The sequence below is a fragment of the Azolla caroliniana genome, unplaced genomic scaffold, assembly GCF_043228905.1.
Source record: "Azolla caroliniana isolate FFs.n. ecotype wild unplaced genomic scaffold, voAzoCaro1.0.p SCAF_4, whole genome shotgun sequence".
Classification (NCBI taxonomy): domain Eukaryota; kingdom Viridiplantae; phylum Streptophyta; class Polypodiopsida; order Salviniales; family Salviniaceae; genus Azolla; species Azolla caroliniana.
This window is the reverse complement of record NW_028230439.1, coordinates 335231-352577: the sequence shown is the minus strand read 5'-3', so window position 1 is coordinate 352577 and position 17347 is coordinate 335231. Positions and strand designations below refer to the sequence as shown.

At 38.1% G+C, this 17347-nt stretch overlaps 1 protein-coding gene across 1 annotated transcript; it reads right to left on the bottom strand.

Moving 5' to 3' along the window:
- Positions 1–1330: 1330 nt before the first annotated feature.
- On the bottom strand, positions 1331–11451 carry ARI2 (RING/U-box superfamily protein). The gene is made up of 7 exons (XM_087318736.1): positions 11266–11451; positions 10775–10807; positions 9915–10209; positions 8518–8998; positions 7794–8345; positions 7569–7711; positions 1331–2236 (listed from the first exon to the last, which is right to left on the bottom strand). The coding sequence occupies exons 1-7, from the start codon at positions 11395–11397 to the stop codon at positions 1998–2000; spliced, it is 1875 nt and encodes a 624-aa protein (XP_087174862.1). The 5' UTR covers positions 11398–11451; the 3' UTR covers positions 1331–1997.
- Positions 11452–17347: the final 5896 nt, after the last annotated feature.

The following is a 17347-nucleotide window of genomic DNA, read 5'->3' as shown; positions in this document are numbered from 1 at the left end:
CCACGTTAAAATTATGTGTCTCTATACTTTGTTCTTGTCTACTATTTCTTGATTGTCTTGGTTCTTGTGTCTCTCATTTACACGGGCTGACTGGTTGTGGCCATCTACATATTCATAACAGAATCTTTAAATGATATGGAAGCTTGGTGCAAAAACTCCCCCTTTCCTTTGATTCTTCTTCCTCCTTTCTTTTGTTTGTACCAGCTCAACTTCCTTGTAAGCTCTTTGGATCTTCCAAAGGCTATTCCTTAAGTGGTTATAGATGAACTGTCAAAGTTTTAATACCACTTTGAGATGGTCGACACATACACTTGTTGCAAACAAACTACACAAAATTCTACAACTCAACATAAACGACAAACATTGGCAAGATCACAACCAGAAGTCTCAAATATAGAAGCCTCTTTGCACTCTCAAATGACCAACAAACCCTCTCCAAGTCCTAACCATTTCCTCTATTTACTTGGACTTGGAGGGGTACACACTTGTTTACCCTAATCAGCCTTTCCCAAAAATATCCCTATTTGCAACAAGCTTGACAACCGAAGCAATTGTGGAGGCAAGGTAAAGGACAATATGAATGCATAAGAAGTGTGCATGCACTTACGAAGTGCTCACATGCAACTTGGCAATCCTAGCATTAGGTAAAGGTTTTTGAGGCTTCCATGATCAATTTAACATTTTATTGAACCTCTTTACAAAAATGTAAATTTCATAGTAGCTACGTTCAACAACTAATTACCTATTAGTAACAAATCAATGGTAATCTATGTTGAAGTTACATTGGTGATTACATAGGTGGGGTGTTGGATCGGCACACATGATGACTTTTTGTGCTGCCATCCCTTGATGTTTATTATTATTACATAGGAAACAATTTGGAAACAATTTGAGATTTTGGCATCAATATTGTTCACTCCAATAGGTAGCTATTGTTATGTCCACAAAAACAAAACCACTTGTGGAATTAATTATACAGCAAGGGCACAAATTCAGCAACTCCTAAGGTACTTTACTCTTAATCAAGGGCTTGTATATACAGCATCAGAAAATCATAAGCAAGAGAATTCTACAACACATGCACCAAAAAAGTCTTCACCACAAAGACTATACTCTGAGAACATAATCTCTTATTATTCACAAAACATTCAGAAAACACTTTAATTTGTGAACAATATAAGGGGCGACTTGTTTGGCATGTTTTCATTACACAATTCATTGCCTTAGTAAATAGATCACATGTTTCACCAGCAAGCGACTCATGAATTGATGAATGGTCTGACTAAAAACAAATTTAATGTTGGCAACAAAAAAGATGTCATACCAGATATTCACAAACATTTCATATATTGGTTGAATGTAATGCAAAAATCATAAAACAAGCAGCAGTACTCTATACTGGTCGAAACTTTGGTTCTCAAGCAGAGACAGCTGCGTCAGATTATGATCACCAATAGTGTATACTGAACAATGTTGTTTTCCTTTTTCATAATTGTAACTGCACAGCTTTAGGAAGTAAACAGAACATGTCCGGCATCTTAAGCCTTGTTTTATTAACCGAAAAATGGTTACAGAGTTACATTTATAGCTGGACATGAACTGAACTTTTTTGGCATATATTTGACCAGTCAAACCACCGTAGGCACATATATATAAAGCCTTGGGCTTTTGACACACAACCTTTAAAACCTCTGGAAACTCCACCACAGACCTGAGCAGTATTATAAGGACGATGATGACCAAATGTTGTGACGAAAGCAACAATTTCCAGAAGAATGTACACCACTTGAAATTTGGGGGAGGGGGGGAGGAAGAGGGGGATATGATTCTTCCCTGGCTCGAATTGTTTCTGCAAATATATCCTCCCAGCTTTGCACAATATTCTTGTTTTTGACCACTTTTATGTCCTGGAATATCAGTCCATTTCTGTAAACTCAGCACATGATTTCGTGAAAAAGCTTTTGTAAAGAAGATAACTGCCATGTGATAATCACTGATTAGTCTTCAGAGACATCTCCCCCACTTGAACCATCCGATGAAGTTGTCCAATCCTCTACTGGCAAATTAAGATCTATATCACACCATGGCCTCTTTCGTCCAGATACAGATTTACCAGCTCTCTGGACAGAGTCGTGCCGCTGCTGTAATACAAAGGAAGCTGACAGTTGATCCTTCTGCATGTCTTTCTCAGCCAACTGTTGTCGCATCATTTTTTCTTCTTCAGTTATTTCAGTGCCTGTCACATTAAAATAAGCATGTGAAATGAATGCCAATCAGCATCACATATATGCATTTTCCTTGATCTACAGTCCAGCTAAAATATCAATCGATGTATTCATTTCCTTTCATTTTCTAATCATGTAGCAAAAGTGTTTTTAGAGTTACACTGAGACACTCCAATTTGAGGATAATTAAGTTATTATATTGTCACTTCAAGTGTAAGTCATTAATTAAGATGAGCCTAGAATCCATATGTTTGTAATGTACATGTCATCCTGTACGTTATTAAAGTTGAGGATGCAAGTGTGGTATCAGCATGAGTCAACCTATTTACAATACAAAGTAGGAAATGATGAGAAATTCATTTCTGTATAATATACTTTTTGTATGTGGGGGTGGGGGTAGATTGGTGTTGATAGCAGTGTATGGCAAATGGCTGCATTGCCGTAATCTAACTATCATATTTGTACAGGTATTGTATATATGACTAATTTATGATTGATGTAGACATTATAGATATATATACACACATAAATGTTTGTTTGTGTGTGTGTGTGTGTTTCCAGTGTAAAATATAATAAGATAAAAGAAGAAAATGATGTCATGTGTATAAATGGTATATCATGATGAATGAGGTCAATGCTTCATCAATTGGCATGTGCACTGCCAGCTTACACTATTGTGATGGATACCAGCACTAATACAGGATAGGGAGAGGATAAACAGTGACTACTACTGCTTGTCATTGTCAGATGCATAGTTAGGCAGAGCAGTGCCCTAACCCCTCCCCATGCATGAACCTACAGTATGATTTGCTTGGCAACATAAATTTCAAAAAATAAATACTACAAACAAAATATCTTCGAAAAATAAATATGGCATTAATTTGAACCATATTTATTATGTGTAAGATGGTTTGCAGCCGAAGCGTATTTTGAAGTTGTACAGCATAGAAAACACAATCCTAATATAAGTGGAGATCTAAAAGAGCTCTTTGTTTGAGAAGGGCTTTACTGACAACTTTATTTCCTAACATGTGCAGGAACTTAATCTCTGAAAGCCTCGGTAGACCACAATTGTGGTGTCTGCCGTGCACAATGACCTGTGAGCAAGAAGTGGATGTAGATTGTCCACATGTGAAACTAATTGTTCAACATCACCCCTTGATTTGCCTATGTGGGCAGAGGCAGAAAACCAAAATACTTTAGCCATCGACTTCTAAATAATCAAATGGTGATTCTAAATAAATAAAATCAACCCACAGGGGAAGAACTTCTAATTAATCGGAAGGGCAATTCTAAATAAATAAAATCAACTCTCAGGAGAAGAACTTAGAAGAACTGCAAAGCTATTCCATTTATGCCAAGAATCCCTCACTTTTAAGGAATGGATAAACAATTACAACAAATGTTTCAAATATAGTTGTTAAAATAGTTCTACTAAATTTCTGCAAGATAGGCATATGCAGCAATTTCCTACACAACAGAATTCCCTTAAAGATACACTACATCTTTATTTCTGTTTCGGTATTTTTTTGACTCAAATATTTTCTGCATTCACTATTTCAATAAGATAAGCAATATCCTCAATATCAGGAATTATCTCAAGTTCATCAAATTTAAACTTTGGTGCTAAGGCATGCCATGGTAAATATACCATTGCCCAATGCTTGTATCCTATGGTCTAGGTCGTGGCATTATAAAGGGATCCAGTGTGAGAAGATGTATGGCTCTTTTCAAAAATTTCTTTTGAAATAATTCTCTATAACTGTTCATCTGGACACACAATGCTTAGTGTGTGAGATCGACCATCGGTTCCAGGATTAATTCACTCCTTTGAGGGACACATCTTCTATATCAGACCTCATACTACACATCAATCAGTACAAATATAAATGCAACGGTTTAAAAGTAACCCAATTTAGGTAATTGGGAAGAGTGAAAGCTGCTGGACCAATAACCTGGAGTTTCGGAAACAGCTAGATAGATATGATCTGAAAGGATGTAAGATGATGTCTTATACCTTCAAGAAGTATTGGTAGTCAACCTCGCAATGGAGTATATGTTGCAACTAGAAAGTTGCAAGTTTGAACTCTGTTTCATGCAACTTCCTATTACATCTTTATACATATGACTATAATACCCATATGGTTGTGACACTATCCCCCAGTGACGATGACTGTGAAATAATGCTTGGTGCAGAGCTGGAGTACTCAGGCTAGGTTTCTTCAGATAGCGGTGATGAAGGTATACAACTTTTTCAGAAACATTGGAAAATTTCTCTGCAGCTTTCCAAGTATGGTCGCTAGAGGAGTAGCACTCCCAATCAGTAAATAGTAAAGGTGACACCAGGAAATTGGAGCCCAAATTATATTGAACTTCAGAGATGTTCATCAATCTTGATTAGTCAAGGTAGAGATATTTGGTCCCAAAAAGAATTCACCAGGTAGGGTTCCAACAGATAGACATGGAACACTGGGTGGACAAACTATTGATGGAGTCATTGTACTTCATTGGTAACTTGGCAGATGCAATGGGGCCGAGGAACTGGCTTGGATAAATTTGAGAATGTACATTTGGATGTGTTAACTAACAGAAGCCAAGAAAGGAGCAGCTCCAGAGAATGAGATCCTGACACATCTCTCAAAGGAAGTCACCCAAAGAGAGCTCCCAGACGTGGACATGTCATCAGCCTAGAGAGTAATCAAGGCAGGGAATGGACCAACCTTAGAGAAAGCTCGCAGAAGCAGATGAAGCTTTGGCCTGGAGGACAGCCATTGCACCTGTAACCCACAAAAACGTGCCAAACACATCATATGAGTTTCAGACACATTGGATTTCTACATAATTCTCTGTCCCCCAGTGACTGTGGTCTTCACAAAGATAAGGAAGCAAGTTGTAGATTGTGATGGCAGAGATGACTGAACCATCATCCAAATAAAACCATTGTCTGTCTCATGGAAAAGATAAGTTGTAACTGTCATCCGTAGGGACATACACAGCCTAGAAGTTAATTGCTAGAAAGAAAGAAAGAAAGATATATTAACGTCTTTTAAGAGGCCAAAATGGCCTATAAGACCAAATAAGAGATTACATCTTAAGTGTTGTCTCTTCTTTGAGAACAAATCAAAATAAAATAAATATTACACAGTAAATATAAAAGTAAATACGAGGAAAAGAAAAGAAACGAGGGAATCTGGTTTTTGGCACATGTGAGATTCTCAAGTTAGGTATATTGTAGCTTTTGTCTTCGAAGGATCTCTAGCATAGGTCGATCCAGAATGGAAATATCTCCAACACGAGGGAAGCGCCTACGATGGCGGGAGATAATGGCTTTTATCTGTTGATAATGACTAGAGAAGTAGCTTATTAGGCATTCACGTTACATTATTCATTGTTTAAAACAGTCTACAACAATTCAAAGTTTGTGGGACAGGGGACAGATTCCTGGGACAAGCATGTCATGAGGACAGGGAACGGGTGACTAGGACAAAGATATCATATCCACAGGGACATCTCAGGGATGGGAGGAAGAAACCATATTCCGCATAAATATAACATTAGAAAAGTTAAAAGTTTATTATTAATAAACATAACAAACTGAACATTGATAAAATGGATCTTAGCCAAATTTGATCGTTTTTAAACGTAAATTTTATTGATAATAACATCCAATAAACTGAACACTAAAAAAGTGGGATTTAATATTAAGGGCAAAAAATCATTAAAAGAAATTCTGATCCCTGATCCACACTCATCAGACCATTCCAACATGCCATCTCTTCATCCCCATTTCAGTGGACACATAGTTGCCGGGGAGGGGATTTTGTGTCACAGGTTTCCTTCCCCTATGACTCGCTGAATTAATTTCCTCTGTTCCAGGGACCTAGTTGAGAGACTATACCCTCTTAATGGAGGTCTACAACCAGCTAACTACTGTAATTGATGCCTATATAAATAGCTGTTCACTGCTCACTTGGAACCCACTGTCTGTTCTATCATCCCACTTTCAGCCATTTATTGTTTCTCATTTGCATGCCCACTTGGACCTGTTTTCTTCAACATACTCGCAAGGCAAGTCTTCTTACACTCTTTCCAGCTGCTCATAGCTGTAACCTTTCCTTTTAGTTTATTGCAATGATTATTTTTATGTCGTGTGTTATATGTCTCATCTATTACTACCATTGTCATCTCTGTTATTCAACAATGCATACTTCAGAGGATGACATAAAGAAACTTTAGAACTTCCAAAGGGAGTGGTAAAACCCCAATCGAACCACCAATTTAGGTTAAGTCCAGTATTTAAGAGATCTTCTCAAACAAAGTAGATTTTTCTTAAAATTTTGGACTCACTAAGACTAAATTTTAATGTCTATAAAGTTACATTCATCTTCAGCAAGGAAGATGACACTATCTTGGTACCAAAGACTATCATCTCTTTCCATGTCTCTATTGATAAAGAACGGCCAGGATACACTAAGATAGAGCCCAAATCCTAAAAACAGAGCCACTGGTTTAAGCCAATTCAAGCAACGAAAACCAAAAAGCAGAGCTTCATGGCACTTGAAACCCAAATGCACAATAGAAAAGAGGGAAAATTAGGTAAGCAACATGCTGATTTGATCATTCTAAAATGTCTCCCTGTAAGCTCTAAAGGTAGATTTTGAGCTCTACATCACAAAAGACGCTTGTTTGAATAAGGCAAGGCAATACTTGCTTATGATGCCAAGTGTCACCCCTTCAAAAGAAATATCTTACACCACTCAATATAGCTTTTAAATGGCTTTACACCCGACCTGACCTGAAGGTACATTATAAACTACAACTTCACAACCAAAAGCACAAGTCAAAACCTAATGGTAACTCCAATCTAGGGGTCCAGTTCCGCATTATAGTATTGCACAATTCCAAGAGTTATGGGTGTGCAAGCCTAAGGCAAGGCAGGACTTGCTCATGAAAAACGTCACCCCTTCAAAAGAAAAATCTTACCCTGCTCAATTATAGCTTTTAAATAGCTTTACACCTGACCTGACCCGAAGGGACATTATAAGCTATGACTTCATGAACAGAGGCACACAAGTCAAAACCTAGAGGTAACTCCAATCTCAGGATCCAGCTCCGCAATATAGTATTGCACAATTCCAAGAGTTATGGGTGCACAAGGCAAATAAAATAAGTAGCACCATAAAAAACAAAATATCACCCAGTGACATACCCCCTCTTGAAAAAGCTTGAGTGACTGCAAGGCAAGATGGCATGCCCATATAAGCTTACATGTGAAATTTCTTCATTTTGACCATAGACACAAACAACAAAGTTTACATGCTGTATTAAAATGTATAGGCGAACCTGTCAAGATTGACATGGATATTGTGCTATTATCAGGCTTGGAGATCTCTAAAGCTTTCACAGCACCACTGGAAACATACTTTGAAATGTGATGGGTTGCCAATTGCAGCTTCCCTAATAGATCAATCTCTATGCATTCATACCTGCAGCAATCATGCTAATCTTTTCATTTATCATGAGAATGGCGTGTTTCAGCAGTTACCAAAATTGATTTATGAAGCTTACATTTTCCTGCACAGAGTATCCGTAAGTGTGCTTAAATTAATTATATGTAGCCTCACTTCTGCAAGCCGACTGTCATCAACATTAAATTCAAATGGTGTTTCAATAGCTTTTGAAAGCCTCTCAATTGTTCCTTCAAGTTGCTGTTGTTGATCCTCAAATAAATTCTGGTAAATTTCATTCTGTTCTGGTGTGATCTCATCCTTGAATAAATCATTGCCAAACATGAAGAAAGCAAAAACATATGAGAAAGAAAGAGCCTTGCGTGCACGGAAAAGCCTCTGCAAACCTGTTGTAAGCCAGCTATAGTCCTTCACCAGTGATTCACTCGCTTCGAGTTTGGCAATTTTGTCCTGCACAGTTTCTCTTTGTTTGGCTTCAAGTTTCAACGACTCCATATGTGCTTGCCATCTCAAGTGATAATGCATGTAACGCTTCAAGTCTCTCTCAGCTCTAGCAGCTTCTTTTTCTCTATCTTCTTTATAACGACCACAACTATGACCCTCAATACTGGTCCAATTATGCTCTCTTCCTGTTGCTGCTCCACACAGCCAGCTGGTTTCCAAATGAAATCTAGTTAAAAATCATTCTGGGAAATCCATTACTCATTAGACTAAAGTAGTCCATCGAAGTTTTTTGGATTACATTCAAATGAAGTGCTGCTATCATTAAAAGTTTTTAGGATTACATCCAAATGTAGTGCTGTAAGAAAATTAGCAGTGCTTACCAAAAAGCTTGTCCACAAATGCAGCCAACCAAATTGCATCCACCATTTTTCTCCACCGGTTTGTGACACTTTGGACATGGTTTCGTATTAACTGTCAGCCAATTTACAGTTTCCGACTCATCCTTGCACTTTTTATCCCACAATTGCCACATCACACAAGAGCATGGAGAATGCGCATCTGCTGTGCAATTGAAACAAAATTGCTTGTTGCAAATGCATTCGACTTCACAATATGGATCCCCTTCCACCCGGATAGCATTTCCACAATGTGGGATACTCGGACACCATTTCACCTTGCTATTGTCCTCTATATATGATTCAAGGAGAAACCTCTCAAATTTTTGGGCGGCCTCTGGATCCTTCAAGCAAACAAGATTTCTAACAACATCTTCATCGCAAATTGCATCGCATTTATGTGCCATGCACCTGATACGGCGACTTTGGCCTTCACGGATCTTTACAAGGAAATGCTGAGTCCAACCTATAAAAAGGAGACCATAAAAAAACATTATGAATTTGAGCGAATTAAGACATGGCATGAGATAATGATTCCCTTGGTCGATAAAAAGACAATTTGTACAAGAAAACATGGTATAATGATTCTTATCATCCATTTCAAAAAATGACTCAAATCCTTGAAAAGGCACTTTTTGCACAATCACATAACAAGAAATAATAAAAAGATTACCTAGCTCCGTTGCAAAGGAAACTTGCACAATCATAGAACATGGCATGAATGACACAGTACAAAACCAGCTCTAGGTCCTCGTGAAACAATTTTGTAAAATCTTATATGGCATCATGTAATGATCACTGACATCCTAGCAAAGATATTTCGCACCAATAAGATGATAGGACATCGCCATTGATCATATAATGATTTCTTCGATCCTTATAAGGATAATTTGCACAATCAAACAAAGACATGAATAAACTATGGAAGCTTGAAAGCCATGAATATAATCCCAAGATTCTTGCCAAGATATTTGTGCAAATAAACACATTTTGATATACAATACCCTAGGTACTTGCAAAAACAATGTTCACAACCAGACAAGCTTGGAGATCTCCCGGTCATTGCAAACACAAATTTACACAATCAGACAATATGACATGGTATAATGAGTTCCTACATCCTTACACGACCAATTTACACAATAAGACAGAAGAACGCCTGAATGAAACGATGAAATTCATAGATGAAAGTTCTAGGATCCTCGCAAAGATAGCATGCATAATCAGAGAACATGGTATTATACAATGGTTCCCCACATTCCTGCACAGATATTTTGCAGAATCAGAAAAAAGGGCATAAATGAAAGATCTAGGTCCTTGCAAAGACAATTTACGACAATGCATAAAATACAACAATGCAAATGGGAAAACAAGTCTCTTACAATCATTGCAGAATGAGTGTCCACAGTCCATCGTGCTTACAGCCTGTGGCAAAACCTCATCAAAGCATATCTCACAAGTGAAAGGATGAGCCAAGCGTATGGGGTCTCTGCTACTACAAGCACAGATCGAGGAAGCATGCAATGGAAGGCCAGCTTCTGAAAACAGCCTTTCTTTGCCTTTCTCTGCAAAGTTTCCACAAAGTCTTTCCACATCCCACCGCTCGTGGATAAGTAAAGTCCGGGCATGCTGCTGCTTTATGCCAAGCATATCCGCCACTTTCTTCATGTCACTCGCCTGCTCAGAAAAGGTCATTCAGAGAACAAAATCCTAAACTCTACAACACCTCAAGCCTCTTTTTAACAAAGGTTGGCAGTATATTTGAACAAAAGTCCCAACTCTACTGCTCAAATTCCATCTTAAAGAATTGACAGTAAAACTAAATAAATTCCTGGAATCTACACTCCTGGTTCTCCTTTTCAATCAGAATTTTTTACCATGTTAACAAAATCCCCAGATCAGCTACCCCTTGGGCCTCTTTTTAACAACCTTGACAGTAATTTGGACAAAATTCTGAAATCTACATCTCCGACACTTGTCTCTAGCAAGGATTGACAGTTTACTTTTGCAGACCACTTGAATCAACTACTCCTCGAGCTTTTTAAACCAAGTCTGACCACTTATTGATCAAAAATCTTAGTACCTGCTCCACAAAACCCTTTATAATAACTCTCCAATATACTACCTTTTTAGCAGAGATTTTTCCTCAATTTCCCATCAAACCTATTTTTTCAGTTTTAGCAAACTTTGACAGTACACTTAAGATGGATTCATGTTCAGAAATTTTAAAAAGGAAGTGTACCTGTGCAGAGAGGAGTGACTCCTTTGTGATGACCTGATCGATAAAGGAAAGAATCTTGAGAAATACAGTATAAAAGAGGAAGAAGGAGAAAAAAGGAAAGGGAAGGAACGCATAATACAGTACAGTAAGAGAGGGGAGAAAATGAACGTGTACTACGATATAAGAGAAGAAATTAAATAGGGGATGTTTTTCAATACAACAAAAGAGGGAAAAGGAACTCAATACGTGATATAACACAAACAAAAGATGGATCCAGCAAGCATTACGAGATCAAAAAGGCTTGAAAGAAATAATCTCAAGCTACGATGCATCATAAGGGAGGATCAATCCAGCATCCATTACAAAGAGCAAGACGATGCAGAAAGAAAAGAAGAAAGAAGATGGTTATGATGATTACGAGCAAAGAGAAACAAAAGATAGGTATGATGATTACGAACAAAGAGCAAAAACGTGGAAAAGGGAAAAGAATAGAAGGCAGGAGGAGGACTTACTGTGTGAGACGATTCATCTGCATCGTGGCTGAAGCGAGAATCGACCTCTTCGTCGTCTGCGCAGTATTCAACCACATCAGAGCTGTCTGGATAAGCACAGCTGTAGTCCGCGCTGAGCTCGTCGCAACTCATGGCGACGGAGACGAAAGAAAGAAAGAAAGAAAGAAGAAGAGAAAGAGAGTTCTGATGCAGAGAGAGAGAGAGAGAGACGGGAGGAGAGACCTGCAAAACTTAAGCCGATTGAATAGAACGCTCAAGTCCGCTTTACGAAATAAAAGCAAATATATATATATATATAATTATTTATCATAATATGTATCAATGTACTAACTATATACTACGAAATTCGAATTCATAACTTAATTAACTTAACTTAATTCATAGCTCTAATTAACTTAATTACCATCCATAACCGAAATCATCATACATAGTTCATGCTTGTTTAATTATGGCCAATATTAAGCCTAATGGTACCTATTTCTAGCCTAATCATTACTCATGTCACCTTAATTCTTGCTATTACCATCGTTAAGGCTCTACTCTTTTTGCTACTAGTGTTTGCTGTCATGCTTGTGATTCCACTTTATTTCTTACATTTTCAACTACAATTGGTTCTCGTATCCATTACTTTTAATCCATCGGCATTGTTGTTTTTCCTCCTTCGTTTGTTTCAAAAAATAAAATCCCCGATTGGTTTGTCCTACATCGATGTAGAAATTTTTAGTGTGTTAAAAGTTAAAACCCCCCTCCAAAAAAATCTTTAAAAGAACCCCCCCCCCCCCCAAAGAGTGTGTGAGGTTAAAAAAAAGGTGGAGGATGAGAGGAATATGGTTCTCGAATAATCGAATGAGCAAATACAAAGGTCCACTTGTATAACCATCGGTAAATCGCATTGTAAACGTGATGCCCGGCAAAATAATCAAAATCATAATAATAATAGATATTTGTTATTGTTATTCCTTTCTATGTTTTATTTTGCCTTGAAGTATTCGCAACTAAATTTAGTCTATACCCCCCTCCCCCTAAAGAGTGTGTGTTTGTGTGTGTCTGCGAGAGAGAGAGAGAGAGAGAGAGAGAGAGAGAGAGAGAGAGAGAGAGAGAGAGGTATTGATCCAGTTTTTAGTGTGATTCCATGCATTAGAGATTGTTTGAGGTAGGCTTACTATACAAATCCATAAAAATGTAAGCAAACAAATGAATGTGCTAAACGATAAGCTTAGCAATACCTATTAAGATGGGGGGAGAGTGTGGAATAGGATGACGAGCTTACTTCGGAGTGGGAGAGAACATAGTACATGCAACGATAATAGTGGATCAACATCACATGAAGGAGCATTGGCTTTGTGTGTGCATAATTGTTAGAATAATAGTGTAGTGGTAAAGCTTATGTCTTGCGAGGAAGCAGGTTTTCAAGTCTACAACAATGGGTCTAGTTTTATATTTTTCTTGGTTTTGGAGAGAATATATATTGTGACATGCACACCACAATATATTTGTATATATATATATATATATGATAACTATTCTCTCTCGGAAAAATGACTTCATAATTTCATCTCCACGACCCAAGGGCAGAAAATTGTATTACCTTTTAAAAAGGGCATGTTAATAAACCAAAGCACAATTGAATACATATGAAGACAAGTGGATTCATGTAAGTATGGGAAACGTGATGTGACAATAAATGTCAAAGCAATACATTGGTGATTTTTTGGGAATAAGATGAAGTTATTGGGGAATTTTGTTTTGTAAAATTTTCATTGGGTGCAAAAAAGCATTGAGTACAAAGAGTAAAGGAAAATCCAAAGCACCACATATGTATGACAACATACAAATGCCATATTAGAGATCAATTGTTAAGTTGTCAAAGACCATGTGATTGGAGAAATTAATGGTCCAATTATTTTCTTAAATCTAGCCATTGCTCCATAAGTGAACTTAGTAATTTTAGGCCCTAATCATCTACATGTTTTTGTAAAGAACTTCTATGGAGGATCAAGTACATATATACACAACATTTTGGATGTGTGGGCATTATGTGTATGCTTATGTGAGAGAGAGGAGAGGCTTGCTATCCGCATCCCCTAGGTTCCCGGAAATTTGGATGTTGATCGCAAGCTTCACCCTGTGGTATGTATGGAAAGCACATTGCCTAAAGGTCTTCCAAGATCCGGTACGGCCCTCGGAGGAAGTGATCATGGATATATGGTTCGCGCTTATCAGTTGCCTACGAGGGCAATTGGACAAGGTTTGTAGCCACTCCAATGACGTGGTCACTGCCCATTTGTGCTTTTGGCAGAGATGGCGGAACACGCCTATGGTGAGGCAAGGAGGAAGTGGCCCGAGGTGGAACTACTAGCCCCCACGTTGGTTGTTTCCTACCCTCCTGCCACCCTCCCTTCGTTGTAGGCCCCAGAAGTTGGCTCGTACTAGCCAAAACTGAAGGGCACCGCTTTTAGCTTTAGGTATCTACTTACTTTAAGTAGTTAGTTTGAAAGGCTATGTACATAGTCTCATTTTCTTGAACTCTATCAAAGGGAGATTCCCCAATTTGTGTATAAGCCTCCTTGTATAGTCTCTTTCTAATAATCCTTCCTAACTAATGGGAAAGTAGCGTCATTTTGAAAAAAAAAAAATACACAAGTTAACAACAATGTATTAAGAAATGGGGGATGATAAACAATTAATCAACTCAAGTAAAAACAACAAATGATACTAGATGCAAGTGAGCGGGTTGGTTCACATAGAACATTTTATGTGAGATGCACATACAAATTCGAACCAACCTTTTGTGTTGGAAGTGTGAAAGGGATACGTAAAGTCTCCACTTTATTCAATGCAAGGGATCTCCCATACTTTATTACAAGGGTAAACTCTAGAACACATGTGCCCCAATGAGTGTATGTTCACACACAAGGGATATGGTTGAACTTGATATCTAAACATGCCCCTTCAAGCTCAACTATGTCATATCATCAACTAGAAGAAGAGCTTAGATTTTGTAGTGCCAGAATGTGGTGTCATCATCATGATTTCTCCCTTAAGCTTGGTAGATCAAGGTGACATAAGCTAGGTATTGTTGTAATTGTCTAATATTGTTTACATTATTTGTCGTTGTGTCATGAAGATATCAATCCCATGGTGATTGATGTAGATATTGGTGAAGTTGGGACGTGGTCATGTATTCCATCATAATAGGGAACTACATGACGAGATTCTCTCTTGAGTTTGGAAATGTAGTGTCAGGCTTTCTCCCTTAAGCTTGGTAGATCAAGCTGACATAAGCTAGGTGTTGTTGTAACTATATAATATTGTCTACATTATTTGTCATTGTGTCCTGAAGATATCGATCCTATGGTATTGATGTAGATATTGGTGAAGTTGGGACGAGGTCATGTATTCCATTATAATGGGGAACTACGTGAATCTCATACTAGGGAACTACGTGACGAGATTCGTCTCTTGAGTTTGGAAACACATTTTCTCACTTGCTTATGTTCAGGTTTACATTATTTGTGCACCAAACTTGTGGTTTTGGGCTTATAGAGTTGTTTGAGCGACATTATGTGCGCCTCTATGTCCAAGATATTAAATAATATCAGGTTTTCCTCTAGTTTATGAGATGTTAGTTTTAAATAATATCTCGTTTTCTAACTGTTTTAATTCTTTTTAGATTTTTAGAGTTTAGCTTCAAGAATTAATTGCCTTAATTTCAAAGTTCAATTTGGGTGAAAGTGTTGAGTATGCAAGGAAGTTAATTTTGATGCAACAAGCTTTGATTTGTGGAAGACTGCAATTTGCGGCATCCTATTTTTTGAGCAATGTGACAATGGTTTAGAAATTGAGAAGCCAATCACTTTTCATTATCCTTGCATGGCATAACTTGAACATGAAAGCCATTATAGATATCCAAATGGTTGTAATTGATAAAATCCTTGTTAACGTCAAGGATTACAACATTGCTCACGAACTTTGGTAAATTTTAAGAGTATCCTATTAAAACACTTGTAAAATAGTGCATTTGAAATGATGCACTTGGAGGGTGCCTAGTTGAAAGTTTGTGGAAGCAGACCATTGAAGCAAGGCAAGATGCAAAAAGCAAAGACGACTACAGAACAAGTAGCGGGAGGCCTGAACAATGCAACCATCATGACAGGTGCATACAACAAGAACAGGAGGTCGCTTACAGAACAACTGTTACAGGCATGACCATATAATATCCCGTGGTAAGGTTGTACCGTAGTATTCTATACACGTGGATAAAGTGTGAGGGTTAAACAAGAGTGTAAAGAAGGGAAGGATTATGTTTAATCCTTGGGATTGAGACAACCCATTAAGGACAAGTGTGAACTTGCATGGGGGCCTTAGGTCTGGCTATAAATATGAGGCCTAACTACCCTCATTTGACACATTATCGACTACGTTGAGACTCTGTCCTTGTGGTGGATCAACTATTGTAGCGAGCACGCGGGTACGACGGTGGTATGGGATGCCAATCGAGGCTCGAGTCTGTCTCGTTCCCTTCTCTCAAGGGTGGTTGGGTGGATCGGCACCCTATTTCTCTCTCTCCTCTCTTATATATTTATCTATATTATCCTTATCATATGCTTACATTAGTAGCTAGCTCTAACAACAACCACATATGTCATCTATGGTTGGACTGTACACGTGAGTAGGGGAGTCCAGTGCACCCCCCCAAACCATCGCCTCATTTGTGTGATGAGTCAATCGACCTTTTGTTGTCAGAGTAGGATAAACACACGGTGGTAGGACAGGTACATAGGTTGGAGGCCCTTTCCTTGGTAGCGCAGGTCCAGGGTTCGAAACCTAATAGATTGGTTCTTCGACATATTTTATATGTTGCTTTTTCGAAGGAAGTGGCTAACATCCTCGACATTCAATTTATATCTAGAGGATGCTACCATGTGGAATTGGTAGGTGAGGAGTTTGTCAGCAAGCTTTTAGCGATTAAGGAGGTGAGTGTGGAAGGTGCATGCCATTGGATTTCATTTCACAAATGGTTGCATAATGTTAAGGTGGATGACATTTTGTAGGATCAAGAGTCTAGTATGGTTTTTACGACGATATTCCTTGGTTTGAGGAAGGAGTGGAGTAACGTTCTTCCTCGCATTGGGGCTTTGCTACGTAAAGTCATTGCTACATGTGATGGACATGCTTTTGGGACAGATAGAGTGGATGGGGTTCCAGTAGTTCGGTTGATCGCACCAAGAAATGTTCATTTGTCGGCAACTATGTCTTTACCTAATTAACTTATCAATAAACCTCTGGTGCTGCAAAAGGTGTATTATCAAGGTTTGCCTCATCAATGTTTTGTGTGTCGTCAATTTGGTCATTTAGGTCGAGATTGTCAGAAGTGACGTCCAAATGTTGAACCATATACCTAACCAAGCAGTTGTTAATAATGATGACTCGTCTACAATTTCAGCAAAACATGTTTTTAAACTAACTAATACAATGATTAATCCAGTGTTATTACTTGAAGCTAACCCTTATCACTCTTTGCAGGAAGTGGAAAAGGATGCTAGTAATAGTAAAGTGGATAGCAAACTTTCCCCATCAGATTTCACAAAGGAACATCATGTGAAACATAATTCCTAGGACATCCTTTTACAGGTACAACATTTGGAATCTGTTAAAAAAGTTAATAATCAACTTAATAAGGACGTTTGGTTCAAGCATACCAACCTCTTATGACTAACCATCTTCAAATCTTCGGTTGTGATACACATGTCCACATTTACCATCAACATTGGCGTGAACTTAGTGCAAAGTCCATTGAGGGCATTTTCTTGTTGTCTTTAATCAAGCAAAGCTACCAAATCTTGTTGTGCCTCTAAGAAACATAACAAACAGGCTAACTTTCAGCATAACCAATCACCCATCGAGGATGATGATGTGCCTCAGATGGAACCACAAAGGCCTGAAGTCATGATGCGCCCATTGTAATGTTGCTAGAAGATGATGGATAGCTATTACATACACCTGGAGGTCATGACAACTAGCGAATAGGGCCATCAATGATAAACTACATAATGTTGAAGAATATGGAAATCCATCCCAA

What these genes read in the sequence shown, in the direction of transcription:
- ARI2 (XM_087318736.1), bottom strand. Translation starts at nt 11,397, where the DNA reads ATGAGTTGCGACGAGCTCAGCGCGGACTACAGCTGTGCTTATCCAGAC. An exon ending in AGTCACTCCTCTCTGCACAG is followed by an intron (nt 10,210 to 10,774) that starts GTACACTTCCTT and finishes TTTTCTGAGCAG; the next exon opens with GCGAGTGACATGAAGAAAGT. An exon ending in ATCCATGTCAATCTTGACAG is followed by an intron (nt 2,237 to 7,568) that starts GTTCGCCTATAC and finishes TTAATGTGACAG; the next exon opens with GCACTGAAATAACTGAAGAA.